This window comes from Sebastes umbrosus, chromosome 8 (genome assembly GCF_015220745.1).
Source record: "Sebastes umbrosus isolate fSebUmb1 chromosome 8, fSebUmb1.pri, whole genome shotgun sequence".
NCBI lineage: Eukaryota > Metazoa > Chordata > Actinopteri > Perciformes > Sebastidae > Sebastes > Sebastes umbrosus.
Window position 1 is genome coordinate 16,585,462 of NC_051276.1, and position 19,299 is coordinate 16,604,760.

General features: G+C 39.7%; 1 protein-coding gene across 2 annotated transcripts; it reads right to left on the minus strand.

The window, feature by feature from the left end:
- Nucleotides 1-37: 37 nt before the first annotated feature.
- si:dkey-98f17.5 (uncharacterized protein LOC569123 homolog) lies at nucleotides 38-15,144 on the minus strand. 2 transcript variants are annotated; one of them, XM_037778514.1, is made up of 12 exons: nucleotides 15,002-15,144; nucleotides 11,787-11,898; nucleotides 8,441-8,534; nucleotides 7,565-7,619; nucleotides 4,349-4,489; nucleotides 4,116-4,276; nucleotides 3,907-4,005; nucleotides 3,158-3,303; nucleotides 2,792-2,963; nucleotides 2,572-2,684; nucleotides 1,936-2,023; nucleotides 38-1,369 (listed from the first exon to the last, which is right to left on the minus strand). In XM_037778514.1, exons 1-12 carry the CDS (start codon nucleotides 15,084-15,086, stop codon nucleotides 1,316-1,318), a joined length of 1,320 nt encoding a protein of 439 aa, XP_037634442.1. In that variant the 5' UTR covers nucleotides 15,087-15,144; the 3' UTR covers nucleotides 38-1,315. The 2 variants fall into 2 exon arrangements, with proteins under 2 accessions (XP_037634442.1, XP_037634443.1); XM_037778515.1 differs by lacking the exon at nucleotides 15,002-15,144 and adding an exon at nucleotides 13,478-13,653.
- Between the last annotated feature and the right edge of the window lie 4,155 nt (nucleotides 15,145-19,299).

Sequence of the window (19,299 nt, forward strand, 5' to 3'; positions counted from 1 at the left end):
GCGCATTCTTCACTTTATCAGGAAACAGTCAGTAGAGTAAAAGTCAGTAGAAAATGTTTAATAACTTTCAAGGAAGTGACAGAGCATAGTTTGCAGTTTTATGACGAGTTTCATTCTTTGAGTCGGTACTACTAAAAAAAACATTTATAGTGAGTTGAGCCTCGGTTTCACACAATAAAAATATTTTTTGGAAGAATTACACAGAATAGATACATTCACATACATTTATAAATGAAATATTTCATAAAACAAAGATTTTCCCTAATGTGGACGATACCTGGGAGGCATCTAACACACACAACACAACCTGACAGTGTTCACAATGATATTGCAAACAGCCCGTAGACGTTTGTCTACATTATTTGGGTAAAAAGCACCTTGAAGACTGATAAAAATATCTACAGAACAAACACCGGACTGAAGGCATTACATAGTAGATTTGAGTTACACAGATCTATAGACAACGAGAAGGCTTCATTAACAACTAGGAGACACACATCAGTGCCGTCACAGTTTTACTATACTGTTATAATAAAGTACCTACATCACAGGTCTTGACTGTGGTTTATGTAAATACTACATAATAATGACTCATCTATGAATATATCTGATGGCTGCACAAATCACACAACAAAACAGATGTCTATTAGCAGGACAGAGACACTTTGGAGGCAGCAGAAAGCTTCTTATTATTGGTATGAAGATATTTGTGCAGCAGTAATGCCCAAGTGTTATCACAGCATTGGTTACTGTAGTATTGCTAACAGTCAGACATGTGTAGGACATCCTGGCACCTTGTAAAGACAACATGACAGACTTGAGGACTGTGCTGTAAGATTTGAGGACCTCGACTACATTGAGAACATTGAGAACGGGCTTCACAGAGAACATCATAAAAAACACTTTTTGCTGGCAGAAAGCAGCTGCAACTTACTCATGAAGAAATTAAGAAAAAGTTTGTAAACACTTCCTTCTGGCATCAACTACAAAAACTGACAAAAAAAAAAATCACATTATGAAATTTGCTTTCATCAAACGACTACCAATCACAGCTTCTCCAGAAAGGACTAATAAAGGCACTTCATCTTTAATCGAAACTCTTGAGATGATAAATGTTGGCAGTGATATCTGCTGCATTCAGAGGTTACACAAGAGAGAAACCTGATATTTGGTGGACGATCATCTCTTTAGAAAGTCCCACTGATTCCCACTTTAAACACCAAATTGTGCACTGTGGAAGACCAGTCGCTATACACAAAAATCTCGTTGCAATATGCCGACATACATGTGTAAACTGTCTTCAGCTTACCCGGGGTCAGAGGTCATATTCTGCTGCACACTGCTGGAGGTACCATTCATACAATTTACCCTGTGGAGTAAAATGAACTGGGTGAGATTCACAACTCTGATGTTTCAGATTTCACAAATGAAATTTAGTTAGTAAATTAATGCATTGAAGTTATAATCACTTAGATATTTATGAAACGTGGACTGGTTATGGTCTGCTTTGTTTTTTTTGCAATTGCCATTCAATGTATTTAAATTCTGTAATGACCTCTCTATATAATAGTTTTAATTTCTAATAATGAGTCTGCCATTCCTGCGCTGGATTCAAATCACCTTCCTTTTCACGAGGGATTCACAGGAAATGGTGCAGCATGTTATCCAGCGTTACACATTGTAATTTTTTTTATAGATATCAACTGACATATTAGCACTTTATATAGTTATTGTGACAACGTGTTAGCAGTTAGCAGTAAAGCTGTGGGTCGTAAATCCAAAACAATGAACTGAAATGAAAGACGCTAAAAATCTCTGTAGAGCTGCAGAGTCAGGTAATAATTTTTTTTCTGTGTGTTACTAAGGACACCTAATAACTACACATTGTATTACTGCAGCTTTAACTTTTTATTATGAAACAAAATAGAATCTAACCTTCTTAGTTTTGACGATATCCTGAATATAATCACTGTACTCTGCCATCGTCCTCTTCTCCTTCTTCGTCAGAGTCTTATTCCCTCGGCTGAGAATGAAGAACATCACAACAATGTTGGCTCAGAATTTCAATAAGCACTTCCTCTTGGCGTGTGTGTGTGTGTGTGTGTGTGTGTGTGTGAGAGGGAGAGAGAGAGAGAGAGAGTGTGTGTATATGTTTGATGTGAATCTACTTTAATATAAAACACACACCCTCCTTGACAAAACAGAAAAGGCTCTACTTTATTTAGACATTTCTCTGAGGGTTAAGGTTATCATTTTAAGGACCCTGGTTCCCACATGGACCAATGGGCATATTGTGCATGTGTGTAGAGCTGCAATTTACAACTAATTTAATTCTCAATTAATCGTTTGTTCTACAAAAAATCTGAAAATACTGTAGTGAACAATGCCCATCAGAACTTCCTAAACCCCGAAATGACGTCTTTAAATATCTTGTTTTGTCCAATCAACAGCCCAAAACCCAAAGATATTCAGTTTAAACTGATATGAAACACAGAAAATCAGAAAATCTTCACTAATACAATTAATCAATTATTTGTGTATATGTTTGTATTGTATATTTGCAGCACTCACCCTGCAAAATGCTTTGCTAGGAAAAGCAGGAGGTAACAAAAAGCTCCAAAAATGATGACAAACACTACTTGTCCATCTTCTGGTATCCAGTCCCATAAATACATCACTATTCCCTGTGAGACACACGTTGAAAACACACTCAGAGAACCGAGTACACTTCAAGAAAAATGTGATATTCTGTTGCAATGTTATTTGTTCATATATCACCAGTGTGACTTACTGTGAAGATGGAGAGAGTCCGGGTCGGACCTTCACCCAGCAGCTCCTCCAGCTGCTCTTTGGACACGGTGTTCACAATGAAACTGAGGATGAAGAGGGCGGGAAGGAAAACACCCAGAGCGCCACACAAGAACGAGTGAAGACGGACGCTTTTGTTGTGAGTCACGTCGGCCCTGCGTGCACACAGATGAAATCTGATTTAATATCACATTTTCTGCAGCAGATAAGAATATGGGGCGACTCTTATCTCCTCCGTATACACATGATACGGTTTATTAGCTCGGCGATGCCACCTGTCATTTTGCATCAGGGTGAATTAAATTCGAACACAGTAACACATGCTATGTTGTAGGTTGAGAGGACGAACCTGTCCTGCTCTAGTCTGCTGCTGATGGTGGAACAAATAAGGTCACTGTCTTTCTCCAGCTGATCCAAAGTCTTCTGAACGGCCTGGTTGATGGTCTTCTCGATGGTCAGACACACGCCGTCGATCTGGTTCACGCAGCGGCTCGGCTAAACAAGACAAAGGCTCGTGAGTGCATCCATTTTTGGATAAACATGTCTCAAAGATGGAAGGTCTGGACAACAAATCCTGGGGGTAATTTGACTGACAGCCGTGTGCACTTAGCAGGAAGTGAAGCTACACTTAGTCAGCGGAAATAAATTGAAGGTCGGGAGGTGTGCACAAATCTACCGCACAGAGAAGAGCTTTGTGGTTGTAGATCACGAGATGGTGCAGCAATAACTCAGGACAGGGCCTGCCACCATTGTCAAAGGTGGCTTATCAAAGCCCATGGTTTACAACCACTGACCCTCCTCCCCCAAGAGTGGATATATGCAAAATAAATCATCCTGTTCCAGCCATCAGGAGCCACCAGAAACCTGGAGTGGAGAATTTACATTCAAGGATAATCAATGGCAGTTCAGCCCCTAAGGATAGCAGAAAGCTGGACCTGAGATCTGTTAAAGGAAAACACCAACAGATTTAGGGCAAGTATCAGATGGTTAATTGTTGTTTTCAGTTTATAAAATTGACGGTTAAAACTAAAAACATAACTTTTATCCTTCATCCTGTTAACTGGTCCATCACAGGAACATATAGTAAGCATGTCTTACCCTCTGTGGGTTGGGGATGTATATTGTAGGCATGTCAAAACCACATTTGTTGAGACCTGGACGGCGACACAGCTCCTGGACAATCTGCATCATCACCCTCTGCACAAATAAACAAATATGAGTCGTATTTTTAGGATTAACTCGACTTTTTTTGGCTACAAAGCTATTGAAATTGGAGAAAAAAGATGCCACATATTAAGTGAACTTACCTGTCTGTCTGTTTCCTTCCCGGCTTCATCGGCCTTGCTGAGGTAGAACATCAGTTTGTCTCCACATTTCTCACTCAGCTTCTCCACGATGTTGAGTGTGCGTTTGCAGAGCGCCTGGCCCATCGGGTCGAAGAACACAAACACCAAGTCGGCCTGTTCTCCTGCACAAACAAACATCCATTATAGAAACAGCTTTAGAGTAGATAGTAAAACTTACAGCTGCAGAGACATACCCAACCAGGTGATGGCGCTGTTGACATCAAAAGGGTAGACCATGTCTCCGTCCACCAAACCTGGCGTGTCCACAAATGTCACCAGACTGAACTTCTTCTGTTTGGAGGTGGAGATCTCAGCAGACAGATAGTCCATAACACCTGAAATATACAAACGCTGAGTGTATACAGGCGCTTCCTTCAGGATGAACTAATAGTAAATAATAAAAAGGTGAGTCTCTGAACGTAGCTGTCACCTCTAGTGACTACGTTATTATAATGTGCTAGTGGACGCCGCAGTGCGGTCAATACTTGGAGACCCGAGGGAGGCCAGTGACATTAAAGATCAAGAACGCAGTCAACTTTCTGTGCTTGCAGGTTTGCATTTGGAAGAAATGGGCATTTGTAACTGAATTGCAAAAATGTACAGGATGATCTGCATCGCTGTAAACATACATTAACACATCTTGGAAAGAAAAAGCATCAATGCATTCTGTTTTAATTCAAACAGCTGCCACACCCTCACAGATAAAACTTCAATTTTATGAACAAATGAAAACATTCGTTAGGTTTCTCACCATCTGTTGTCATGGTTACACACAACAGCTCTTCAACTGGCAGCTTTAGCGTGGGGCGTGGGACATAAAGCTAGCCAGTGAAGAACGACTGTGAGGCAACGCGCTGTGAGGTTACGATACTCCACCCCAACCACCACACATGAACCCCGCTCAAGCCCTCAAACCCCGACCCTGATCAACAGAACAGGATCACTATTTAGACACTATTGACACAATAAGCCCACCCACCACCCCATCACAGGCCTGGGACGACACTGAGGCTGTTTCATAGGAAGAGGCAGGTGTTAACAGCCAGCACAGATCCCATCCTTGTGCTGCAGCGAGCGGGGCCACTGCTGCTGTGGCACATTAACATTCCCTTATGTTTCTCTTACATCAGCATGGCCACCACAGTATCAATGCATCTGCCTCCTATCACACGTTTTAGTGAGTGTGTATTCCCACAGTCTCGCAGTATCGAGCCATTACTGTCACGCCCAAGGTGACAGGACGACTGTTGCTCTCGTAGGAAAAACATCATATACTGTATATGCAGATATTATCAAGAAGCTTCATGTTAGACTTCTATCAGGCTGCTGGTCTATACCTCCCTTACACATGCACGCATCTTTGCAATACTAAAAAGACACCAAGTCCATTTAAAAATTAGTGAATCGAATAGCCTCGATACAGACTTATTCTTCCACTCTAGTTGAAGAAAGTGCTCTGAGTCTCTGAGGTGAAAAGGAAACGAGAGCGATACTCTCCGATGGGTGCTAAGTTTCTCAAGTGACTGTAACTGAGACGGCTACACCGGAGATCCTGTGCATGAGGAAAAGGGCAAAGGCTGCAATAACGCTGCATCAACCAAGACTAAAAAAGAACTTGTTGGACTAAACGGGTCAAACCAGACGCAGTGCAAATATATCTGAAGGATACACTACCAGAAATCTTTGAGTCATTTGAAAACAGTCGATCCCCATGCAGCATATAGTCTAAACTCTGGACAACAGGTTGGTAAAATAAAAACACCCTTTATGTAAGTCTGAAACAACATTAACAAGTATCTCCAAGCACATCCCAAAGGAGATCAAACTGTATAATCAGCTGCTACTCCCACATAAGGATATATGTTGCTTTGCCGATGAGTCATCCTCAGTCGCTGTGACAGGTAAACAAACGCCTGATAAAGTGTATTTCCAGATGCGGCGGTGAAGTTGAGATAAAAAGCCTGCTTGTATTCCAGCAGCAGATCGCTGGTGTTGCTCAGGCCCTGCAGAGTGGAGCTGCTGCTGCTGCTACTGCTGCTGCTGCTGCTGCTGCTTCTGCTGCTTCTGCTGCTGGGCTGTGCCGTCTCTAATGGCTGTGACATTTCTCAGCAGCTCCTCCTGACTCCACTGCACTGCTGTCGATGGGGCGTGTGACTCACAAGCCATAGCGTTGAGCGCTCCTGTCCGCACCCAGTGAACCCTCGCTCTCTACACACACTCACTGTCAAACACACGCACATACATACATTACTGCCCTCCCCCCCTCCACACTGATGCTCCCACTCAGACAGCAGGCACACCCAGACTTTCTGCACGACCACCTCAACATCCAGAGAACATTCAGTCCACTGCTGACGCACAGACAGCTGAGACCAATTGTCTTAAAAACAATATGCCACTAATTACGTCTCTTTTCTTCAGTGTGAGAGTAATCTCGACTCCCATATCTCAGAAACAAGCGGCGAAGATGTGATGAGAGGGCAACAGGAGTCTGGTCTGATTTATAAATAAAACTTAATACGTCAAAGATGTGACTCAGCGTTGAGTCATCAAGGTGAAGCCCCTCAACTCCACCTCAAATCACAAAACATGAAAATGTAACCAGAAACATATAAACAACTCACGGTTACATCTCATGAGCAACACACAGGATTAAACAGCCAGAATTTCAGCCGATGCTCTGGATGAAATGTTGCTTTATCTACAATTGCAAAACTCTCAACTCTGTGTTCTTGAACTGAGTCTGTAACGTACGCTTAGATTAACTTTACCAGTTCCCGGTAGGAGAAGGGGCCACACAGCAGAGCACTATCTGAAACCTCAAAGGAACCAATCTGTGGCTGCAGCTCATGATTACGTTCATCTCCTGCTCACTATTCCTAACGCTGCTTCTCCCTGCTGTTCCAGCACATTTTAACACTTTATCCTCTCTTTGATGTTTTCCATCATGGTGCCAGCAGAATAAAAAAAAAAAAAAAATCAATAAAAAAGGACAGTCATCCATTGCACAAAAGTGATGACATTAATTGGATTTTTTAGGCATTACGGAGAAGACCGCAGTGCTGATCTTATCACCGCACAAAAGGAGGAAATGCGTTACGCTAGTTTCGGTATCAAAGGCAGGGAGATGCAACGCCACTTAAGTAATTATCTTCACAAGGACTCCATAAAACATGCACTAAACTGTTCTATTATGTGAGATAATTAGAAATGTTTCTGTTATGTGATGCATCTCATTAGAAACAGATTCAAATTTACACATAATGGTTGATGAAGGAACATAAAAATGGATTTCAGCAAAGGATAAGTAACAGTGGCGTATCACTACATTATCAGAACAACCCTACTTTTAGTAGTGTACTTTTCAGAAACCCATTATGAGTTACCGATGCTAAATCAAGAAGACTCACCTTTGAACTCGAGGAGTGGTCGAAAGTGAGGATAGAGATGCAGCGTTGCATTCCCCTGTGAAAGAGTTAAAAAGACAATATGTGAGAAATAACCTGATGAGACAAATATTGATCTGCAGCTCGTCTGAGCTCCCACACCGCTACCACAGGGTCCTCTCTCTTCTTGGTACTTCGCACTCGGTCTCCCAAAAGCTGCAGCTCAGTACGCTCGCTTTAAGCTTTTCCTGTACAGAGGAGATAATCCTTCCACTCTGCAGTCCTGCACTGCAAATATATTATTCATCTTCATCACTTTCACCACAGCAAGATAGGAACAGAGAGGAAGAGGATGAGAGAAGACGGAGAGAGACAGGTGTCTCCCGAGCCTGTTTATATGCTGCAAAGAGGCATCCTCTGTGTGTGTGTGTGTGTGTGTGTGTGTGTGTGTGTGTGTGTGTGTGTGTGTGTGTGTGTGTGTGTGTGAGTGTGTCTACAACAAAGCTCCTCATTGGAGCAGCATACAGAATGAGAAATCACCACTGACTGAGGGAGTGCCGCGCCGTACAAGCTGACATTGAACGCATCTCTTCATCAACCGTTATGCCCGGCTGCAGCTTCAGTTCCCATTACTGAAGTTAGAAATTCAAACATCCCTCATCCACAAAACTGAGAAGTACCATCTGAATATGAAATACTGTTAATTAACAAACACAGATGAGATCTGGAAATAAATTATAAAAGCATTAAAATGAAGCATGCAGCACAAAGCTGGTTGTATTTATTGTGCTTCAAGCATTAGTTGGTACTTCTGTCAGAAGGCTTTTCATCAGATCGTATACACATTGTGTGCTTCAGTGTGAGTGCTGGAAATGTTGGCCGTCTTCATGCCGTTCTTACCGTCAGTGATTCTCTCTTGCGACCACTTGTGATGAACGTAAACCCCTGCGTTTCAATGGCGACGCCTGCTTTCTGTATGTGCTCCTCAGCATACCTAAAATGACATCAAGAGGCATCAAATGCATCAAAAACTACTCTTAGGTTTGATGTTGCATTTATAATTGCACAGTATCTAAAGCAAAAACACCTCATTCCTACATTAGTAAGACAGGCAGACATACAGTATATATAAATAGATTTTATTTTATTGTTTTTGTTTTTTTACTTGTGTATATTCTTTTTACTTATTTATCTATTCTTTGTATATAATATGTTTTTCCTGTATCTATACTGGCTTATTTTATATTAATATTAGGTTTGTTAAGTTTCTTTTTACCAAGAATGTTATTATTGGGGACGTTTGTGAATGTTTGTTCTGTTGTTTCAAAATGAACAAAAAAACAATAAATATAATATTGAAAAAAAGAAAAAAGAAAAATTAAGACAGGCAGACAAAACTGCCTTGTATACTCTAATGTTCTCAAATCCAACAGTTCTTCATATTAACAATAAATGTGAGAACTATTAAGATTAACATCTGTAATATTTGCATAACATGAGAGAGTAACACTTTTTTTATCTCATGCAAATATTACAGATGTTAATTATAACAGTGAAAACTTCCTCTCAGGGACAATCCCAATTATTTCCTCAACCAACAATAAAAAACACAGCCTGCATATCAACAACTTCAGGCTAAAATCACCCACAGATCCCCCACTCTTTAAAATATGTGAGGTCAGCGACTGTTAGTGTGATTGACAGCTGAGGTTGTTCAAAACACATTCCTGAATGAGGGGAACATTTCAAATGTGACAAAGAGTTATTCAACCCCTCAAACTGACTCTACAGTAGGGCTGTAAGATATAACAATGATTTACCATTAATAGAGCCAAAACAAAACGTCAATAATCATTTAGATGGTTAATTAATTGACAACAATATGGTAAGTGATTAGTGGTTTGAATTAGTTTTTGAGCAAAAACACCAAAAGTGCTGCTTTTCTTTGTCATAACCGGAATAACTTTAAGTTGTAGACAGTTTATCCAATTAAAAAAGCTATTTTGTCACCTTGAGCTCTGGGAGCCTTTGAAGGACATTTTTCACTTTTTTAGACAAAACGATCTAATGAGAAAATAACTATATAAGTAATGGGGTAGTGGTCCCTATCCTAATATTTCTTGGGTTGTATTACACTATTGTGGGAAATGTTGCTATCAATTAGCAATCAATGGGTTTGATGGAAATATTGAATTTACAGCACGTTAAGATTAATGCGATAAAGTCCCTGGAGTCATCAGTTGTATTAGTGTGACGCCCCTCCCCCCACTGTCCTGGAGGCTGTCCTGACCAACCTCAGCAGGCTGACATGGAGGCTCGTCAGCTTGATGAAGCTCACCTGAGCCTCCAGGCTATAAAAGCTGGTCCATGTGCTTACTGGCTCTCTCTCTCTTCTTACAGCTGACATCCACTCAGCGTCAGCTTCCACCCATCTGCACACTCCATTGTTCATTTGAGCTAACCTTAGTTTAATAAATGGTTTGGTACCTTGCATTGACTCTCTCTTTGTCACATTCCCAGAGCCAGTTTGTTCGCACAGGATGCCGACCCATTTGGTAAGGTTAAATCTAGCTTTAGTGTGACAAAGACGGTTTGATCATTATGTTTGACCAATCTGGTTTCTGACCCTTGGACCTGGAGTTTGTTTTTTTTATGCTGCTCTGACTGATTACTTTAGTTAATTTTTTGGGGGTTGTTTTTGGTGGATTTTGTACCCAACTTATTTAGTTTGCAAACATATTTGTTTGAGCTTGAATAAGCGTGTGCTTTGGGTGAGTATCGCTGCATTAGTTTGTGGGAGCCATGCATTACCTATGTAGGCTGAAGTGGTTTATTAATCATTTTGTTGTTTTCACTTAGTGTGGTGGAGGATGTTGGTGAGGGTTTCCCTGGTTTCTGGAGGATTGCCTGTTTCTGGTGACCTTTTGGCTCCAGTAGAATCAGTGCAACAAGTACCCACCACTAGTATCCGTCTGAAGACTAGTGTTCAGACTAGTTGGCTAGTATGTGTGACTTAGATATGGCTGGGGAGATTTCACCATTGCACATGTTCCAACACTTGTTGTTGTAGGTTTGTAACCTTAAACATGCAGTACAACGGCTAGCATTGTAAAAATAAATCCGTGCCCTTTGTCTGGACTTCTGTGTTAACTTGCTTTGAGCCTGGCATGCCTCGAGATGATTGTGTTCATGGTGGTTTGGTAGGTGAGGAATATTGCGAGTGAGGAAGTTGTTCCCTCAAATGTTGTCTGCAACTTGGCAGCATGGTTGAGCAGCTTTGGTAGGTGCTACAGCTCATGCTTTGGTTTTGTTCATGTGAGCTTACTTGATGTAGCTTGGTTACCCCTTGTGTTGTGCATCTTGGGAACACTTGTTTAGAGGAACCTCTGGGTATGCTACTCTGGTTTATAGCTAATGGTAATTCCAGTCTTGGTGCATTTGGTAGGCACTCATTTTGAGGTCAACATGTTTTTGATGTGTACTTTGGGTCAAGGTTGAACCTAATCTCCTGCTGGACACTTTCCTCACCACTTTCCTTGCTGTTTTATATTGTGTCCCATGTATTTTCAAGTAAATACCATGTATCTAGTTCTGTCATGTGACTTTTACTTCCCAATTCACTCTATTGGTTCTGCACCTTCAACACCGCCACAGCTCACATCCTGCACTACATTAATTTGCTGACATTGCTGATCTACACACTCCTTGCTCATTTGAGTTAACCTTAGTTTAATAAATGATGTTTGGTTTTTAAGTATAACCTTGTGTTGACTCCCTTTTGTCACATTCCCTGAGCCAGTTTGACATTAGCCAAAATTGGACATTTCCATCTGGTTATTTCACCTATAAATGGGTATCTGCAAATTCTAAAAACAGTTATTGTATCACAATATTTAGTTATGGAGACATCAAATTATGTGAGGATTTTAATCAATATCACATCCTCCTTAATGCACATGTTCAGTCAGAATTGGCTCAAAGGGTAAAATTTTCATTTTCTCCTTTTTGCTTTCTGGAGCTTTATTCTGCAAATGGCTTGTCAAAACACTAAACTAGCAAACAAACTAGACATTTGTTTTTCCCTGACAACTTGTAAATCCTACAAATCAATATCTGCTGTGTCACAACTGCTGAACAGAATCCAAACCACAAAGTCATGTGAGAAGATATTTCATTCACACATGGAGCAGAGCATATGAGGCTGAATGGTGCTGTAGATCCCATCAACCATAAGATGTATTATTACCAGTTAATGAAGGAGCTCTTCCCTGCAGAGTGGTTACCCATTATCATCACAATGATCTTCTTTCTGGGAGGCAGGAGCCGCACTCCGAGGCTGCTGGCAATCTTCACCAGGCCTGAACACACACATGTACACACACAGAGAAGGCAGGGCATGGAGCAATTACAGTGGCAACATCACAATGTAATGTAACAGGGTGATACTGAAATTGGGATAACCTCTTATGATAAAGTTTCAAAAACCTTCTACATGGAAAAAGGCTAAGAAAAAAAAAAACACTTTTACAAGTAATTTCAAATTTCCAAAGAAGTTTACTTGAAAGAATGATGTATTTTTTTACAAGGAAAATGAAGACGGTGTTCAACTGGTACATTTCAAGTTTATTCCAATGATTTGCTCAGAAAACCCTGAAAGTGTTCAGTCAGGACAGGGCAGGTTAACTGAACATGCAAAAATGTCAGATTGGTCTACAGGTAAGCATTCAAATTAAATCTAAATTAAAAGTGTCTAATATAAAGAATAAGTATTTACATGGGTAAGAATTGTTTTTTCTTTCAATCTAATGAATCTAACTGAAATGATTAATCAATTAGTTAAACAACAGATTATTTTGATGATGGATTAATTTCAATAATTCTCTATCTGGTTCCAGCCTCATAAGACAGAATTGGCTGTTTTTGTCATATATCATAAACTGAACATGTTTGGGTCATTTAATAGACTAAAATAATGATGAAATAAAGAGTGAATATACAACTAATGATTAATTGGTACCAAATTACTTAATTCCTTCCAGGAAACTTCCTTGGAAATTATTAGGGAATTTAAGTGTTAAAAAACATATTATAAATGGAGCTCAGGAATGAAAGCTCAAATGTATTATACCTTGTTGATGATCTTATATACTGCACTAGAGCTTTTACTCTCGTGTGTTATACTCTATTTTAGCTTTTATTTATAGCTTGTTTTTATTTTCTAATCTTTAATGTTTTTATAACTGTTTTAATTAGGTCTTAATGTTCTTTTTTGCACTTTGTCTTAATGTTCTTGAATGTTTATATAAAGCACTTTGAATTGCCCTGTTGCTGAAATGTGCTCTACACATAAAGCTGCCTTGCCTTGCTCTTTATCTGTTTCACATTGATGAACAATCCCTCATTATACTCTATGAATCTAGAACAACTCATTGATACTGAAGTGAACCAGCTCGTGCTTAACAGATAGACCTGTTTACCAGAGTTATCTATTATACTGTGATTACTAAGACAGGACAAACAGGCTTGAAGTGCTGCAAGAGCAAAGTCTGCACATGCAGGATTACTGAAGACAAAACAGTTCTCCAAACATAAGGACCATAAAACCTCATGTTTAAAACAACCCCTCTGGCCTGAACAGCTTATTATACAGTATATTACAGGTCCCTCATGTTAATGTAACACTGTATGTGAAAGCTGCCATCAGATAGGCGCTGTGGAGCCACACGGGGTTCAATGTCATGTGTTTGACACTGACAGACAGCTGCTGCACACCAACACCTACTTTACACTTTAACCGAGCAGTCTTTAGTTTTACCTTCAATGCAAACTTCAGTCCCACTAACCTCTAAGTTACATAACTGCGCGTGCTATGTTGGATCTGCTTTAACTCCTAACTATAACGTTGACTCATATTAATCCACGTTATTGGTTATTTACCGTTTTCGCTGTCGACATATAAAGTGTGGCATTCTTTGAGTATCCTCTCGCTCGGTGTGGTGATCGCAGACTCCAGAGGGTTTGCCACAGAGCGAGGCTTTCTGCCCGACATCATGAACACAACCTGCAGCAGCCTCTACAATGTTTCCTAAACCAGCGGGGGAAGACTTTCAGTGTCGCACCAAGGGGGCTCTCTGATGCGGATGTTGAAGCGCCCTCCTGCGGTCAACCACTGACAGGACACCGAGGACAGACTACTAACTCACTTCTAACATACAAGGCACAATTGGATAGGAAAGATAACTTAAATTATAAAAAATAATATAATAACAAAAAATAAAAAGAGGGAAGAAAATAATTCAAGGAACAAAAAACAAATGCATAAATAAATAAATAAATAAATAAATAAATAAATAAATAAATAAATAAATAATAATAAGACTGCACTCTTCCATAGTAGCTTTAGGGGTCATCATCGTATATGTTCAGTTCTTCATAAGCTCTGAGGAGACACTTTGCATGTTGTCCTTTCATTAGTCTTAAAGCACTGAGATGATTGTCCACAAGGTCCCTTTTAAAAACGGAAAATAGGGGTTTCATTTTCCTTCATTTGGATGCATGGATGAAAAAAATTAGCCAGCAGTATCAGATTGTTCAATATCAAGTCACTCTTAATGTCCTTCATGTTAATACCAAACACAATATTTTCTCTTGTGAGAGGAGCAATATGATTTTGGTTGACAGTCAGTCCTGCAAGTCTTCCCAGAATGCTGCAGAATATATACAGTGGAAAAACAGATGATCAATAGTTTCAATCTCAGTCTCACAAAAGTTGCAGTTATTGTGATCAACATTAAATCTCAGTCTTAGCAATTCATTGGATGGATAAATATTAGACATTATTTTGAAATGGACTTCTTTTGTCTTGGGGCTTACAGGGTAAGTGATGTATTTAGATCTCCAATTCTTAATGCCTGAGTCTGAAAATAGTTGGATGTTGTTTCTGTTTGATCGTATTGGGTACAGTATGTTGGTCAGGTGATTACGTAACAGTTTGTTTGAGTTTTTCGCATCCAGAAAATCCTGACCATTAACTTGAAGCACAGGTAATTCTATTACACACGACTGTTTATCTGTGTTTTGGACTAGTCGTCTAACTGGAACAGGGATCGCCCTGATCACTTTATTAAACTGAGCACGTGTGCAAACTATATTATATTTTGAGCAGAAGCTTTCCCAGGACAGCAAGTACCCCTGATCATTCATTAGATGCATTATTGACCAGCTATTTTTATACCGAGGACAGACTCACCATGAACAAACAACAGGTTAGTCTACTTTTTAAGGAATTAGACTACTTGACCTGCTGCCTCGAACATTGCTGGCTTGATTACCAATTAGGCAAAGCAGGCTAATGTCCAGCCCAGGGGTCCCCCGTCCTCAAGGCCCCCCACAGGCCCACCGTTAACCTGTGCAGCAATTAGCCTACTTTGTTATTCAGTTAATTAGGGTTCAAATCCTGACCTCTTGTGCCGAGATGGTGGACGTCCTGACCGTGTTGCAGCTCCACAGCTAGCTTAAATCTACAACATGAAGAAGTGCAGGACATGGAGACACACCTGCTGCATCCGGCCAGAGAGGGTGAGAAAAATGGGTGACATTCACATACACCTTTCTGCCACTGAGTCATGTAAATCCCTCACTTTTCATTGCCATTCTGTTGCTAGGGCAACAGCTTTGGTCCTAGTTTACTTCCTGTCAGCTGCTGCATTAACAAACACTGCAACAGGAAGTACAAAAGGACTCATTTAGAATGTTGATGTTGACAAGACTGAAAAGGTCTAAAATAACCTAAATAAGATTAATTGTGTACTGGTCTTTTATTAAGAGCAGATTAGGTTAACCAATTTTCACTTGGATTTTCTGTCCACATACTTGCATAACAAATTTACATAACAAATGTACTTATCAGAAAATAGAGCGAGAACACACAAAACACTGCTAGTAAATATGAGTCAATTGTTGGACTATGGAGTTTTGTTTTTTTTTACATATGATTTTAACCCCTTTTTAATAACCAAGTTAAACTCTGATAAATACTGAGAAAAGACATTGATCAGAAGCAAACTTCAAGCTCATATCAGGAGTGCAGAAAAGATGCTTGACACTACAGGATATTTTATTTTATCTTTAAACCTTTGACATGTGTCTGTGTTTGTGTCATACTCAGAGGTGTTTGCAGAGGCTCTGTGCAGTGGGGATTCTTCTCTAGCAGAGCTGCCTGTGTCATCCCTGTGGCCTAGAAACAGCCCCCAGAGGGCCCTGGCCTCCCTGCTCACTGCAGACGTCCCTCAGGTCAATGAGGCAGCAGCCAACTACCTCTCTTCAGGACTAGAGTAAGTAGTGATAAAGAGAAGGATTACGTTTCAGCAGTGGAAGTGGTATCTTCCAAAATTATAGTCTTTTTTGGCACAAAATTCCCTCTGCTTGCTGAGCCACAGTGGAGGGATACTTCCTGGTAGTTGCATGCAGGTTTGTTGCCGTGACACAACACCAGCAATAAATCTACACACACTGACCAGAACGAAGAGAACTACTTGATTTGGCTAAGGTGGATGCTTCATATTAACTATAGCTGAACTTTAAAAGGCCTTTTTTGCACACAACTAGGACAGTATAGGCAGAATGATTACAGCGAACCATTATTCTTTCAATGTGGCATATAAGTATTCTATAAAGATGGACTTGAAATAACACATTTGCTCTCACTGGGTGAAGTTGTTTTGCTCCCAGTCAACACCAGGAAGCACTGGGAACAAGTAGCTGAACTTTATATCAGAGTACCGATTAAAACAAAGATATTCCCTGTGACTGATATATTACATTAAATTGCTAGTACTGATGCTACAATGTCTAAGTAACATTGTATCATTGTTGTTGGTCGAGAAGGATTTAGTAACTACAAAACAAAAAAAACATCTAGTTTTTAGTTCAAATGGTCACAGCCAACCAGCATTTCATAGACAAAGATTCATAAGCCTAAAAGACACAAATGCAAAACAAAACACCACAAGATTTTTTCTTTTTAAAAAACTGTCACATTTCCAGCTCAATGTGCTCTACAAAAAAACCTCTTGGATCATAAAAGTCCACAATGATAGATTTTTTGCTAATTTGCATAATGTGAAAAACAGTAATGTGAATAGACTTTTTTTGTATTTCGACTCTATCAACACCAAATTCCCTTCCTGGACAAAAATAGGCAAGATTGGTCAAAAAAATCATGAATGCCACCAAACAAAAACGGCATGGCTTATCAGGACATTGGCCGTAACTCATTAACGCTTTGTCCAATCTTCATAAATCCTGGTAGATATCTTCAGTCCTTCCTTGGGAATAGGTTTGCTAAAGCATTTTGAGTCCAACCCATAGGGGGCTCCACAAATCAATTTCATGTATGACCACTTCATTCCTGACCTAGCAAAAGAAAAAGAATTGTGCAGATTTTACAGCCAAAACACATTTCCTCAGGTATGATAGTATTTTTTTGGGCCAAGTCTATATTTTGAGTAGCCCTGATACTGTAACCTGTCTGTATAAAGTCACAAAAATGGAAATACCCAAGTAAAGAAGGCCTACAAGTAGCTTCCTCAGGATTTGAGTAAACATACTTATTTTCTACCACAGCTTTTCCACCATATTATACACAGAAAACCTGGATTCTTACTTGCTTATTAACACTGTGTTCATAATTATTTTTAATTTTACATTTATTTTTTAAATTTTTTAAATTTAAATTTTAAATGTAATGCTATTGTAACCTCAGCTGCCCATTTGTAACATCAAAGCTTTATTTAGGTCATTTCTGGTCGGGAACAAATGAGGGATTAACTCAAGTAATGGTTAGATTAAAGAGAAAGTCCACCTCAAACCAAAACGTATAGCCTACATGATTTTGGAAAGTTTATTTGTGGTGTGAACATACACGTGCCCAACCCACATGGACTTAGGCTACATAAAAGACACCAAAAATAACATTGCAGTAGTGAAACAGCTTTTCTAAAACACACACAGTAAGCATTGCAAGAGATTCAAGATCCATTGTAATCAACCAGAAGAAGACATGTAGAGATTACGGAAATTTTACCAAAAATATAGTCCTTAAAGTGGAGGTAGGCAGTATATTTTTTGGCATCGTTGGGCAAAAATTCCATAATAACCTTTCAGCATATTGTAATTCAAGTGTTCAAGTTCAAGTTCAAGTGTGAGAGAAAACTTCTGTATTTCCTCGTGGATCTGTTTTCAGGCTTTAAAAAATCTAGCCCGTGACGGGAGACTTCAGCCAATCACAGGTCATTTCAGAGAGAGTGTTTCTATTGAGCGTTCCTATTTGCTGTGCTTTGGCTGGTGGCCGGTGCTTGGTATTTCTTCAACAGATCACAACATGGCTGCCGGGTCACAAATTTTCTAATTTTACAGCTAAACAGTACACTACAAGATGTTTCTGAAAACATTTGAAGAGAGAAATAGGCATTACGGTAACAGAATATTGATTCATATTTGATCAGCGCTGCCTAGTTTGACCGTTTGATCGGAGTGTTTGACAGCCGGCTCTCATAGACTGGACTGCGGACTCTAGATCAGCGCTGAGTTGTGTTCCTCCTGTCTGTGAAATCATCTTGCAGATGTCATTAGGATCACCTGAGGACACCGGAAGACACAGAGGCACATGATTTTTTTCAGATTATCTGTCTCATGTACTACTGTCACGATATAGTGATCGTTTTATAAAAATTAGTTTTTTTAATCATATTTGCTCCATTTCTACCCACTTCAGCTTTAAATGATCATATAATGGCCAATAACACATAAAACACTTTGTCTTCAGTCTCAGCTACATCACATAAAAAGTAAAGCCTATTCTTTTTTGGCGAGATCAGTAAAACTACCTGTTGCTGTGGCTAATGGTGAATGTAACTGTGCACACAGAGATCTGACTTTGAGGCTCTAAACTACAGCTGTTTTATGAGACACTAGTGTGTTAGTGGGGTAGGTAAAAAGTCTTTTTTTAATAATTGAGTCTGGGAGCTCACACATTTGATTATTTTGTATCACACCCACATTTTTGGGGGATTCAAGGTCATATTTGCCTTCCAGCTGTGAATCACACGGTGTTCCCGGAGCTTCTGCAATTATTATCACGAGTCTTTTTTTATCTGCTGTCTTTGGAGCAGCTCCAGGATCTGTCTGAGGACGGCATTAATACTGTACACTGTCCGCGGCTCACACAGCTGAATTGTACATTTTTTAGGGGAATAACAGGAGTGGGAATAGGGAATGTGTTAATTCTATTTTGGGGTGGATTTTCACTTTCAGGCTCAAATTGTCAGATAGTGGCACGAGCAAATTCTCAGAGGCTCTTGCAGGATTAAAGTTTTTTGCTGGTGAACTACTTGACTCTTTGGGTCTTGTGTGCAGAACAGCACGCCGTTCAGGGTGATGAAGGGCTGATACTGGCAGCAGTTAACATGACTAATGTTGACAATGTACTTGTGTTTAGAAAGCAGTTGTTCTACCTAAACTTATTCAACCTATGTGACAACCATTGATGTGATTGCACAGTGTTATATAAGGCCTTAAACAGAAAACAATGCACTAGTGTTTTATAGAGAAATCAATTTAGATTTCTTCTTACATTTTCTACTGACTTGACAGTGAATTTGGGTTGAAAGCACTTAAAACAGGCTATATTTATATGTCCATGCATACATTTTTAAATATGGGTTGGAGAATGGGTTACACATCATGTAAGGTGTCCCATT

Coding starts and splice junctions, on each gene's coding strand:
- si:dkey-98f17.5 (XM_037778515.1), bottom strand. CDS start 13,592: ATGATGTCGGGCAGAAAGCCTCGCTCTGTGGCAAACCCTCTGGAGTCT. Junction 11,899..13,477: donor ATATGTCGACAGCGAAAACG/GTAAATAACCAA, acceptor GTGTGTGTTCAG/GCCTGGTGAAGATTGCCAGC. Junction 4,006..4,115: donor GGAAGGAAACAGACAGACAG/GTAAGTTCACTT, acceptor TTATTTGTGCAG/AGGGTGATGATGCAGATTGT.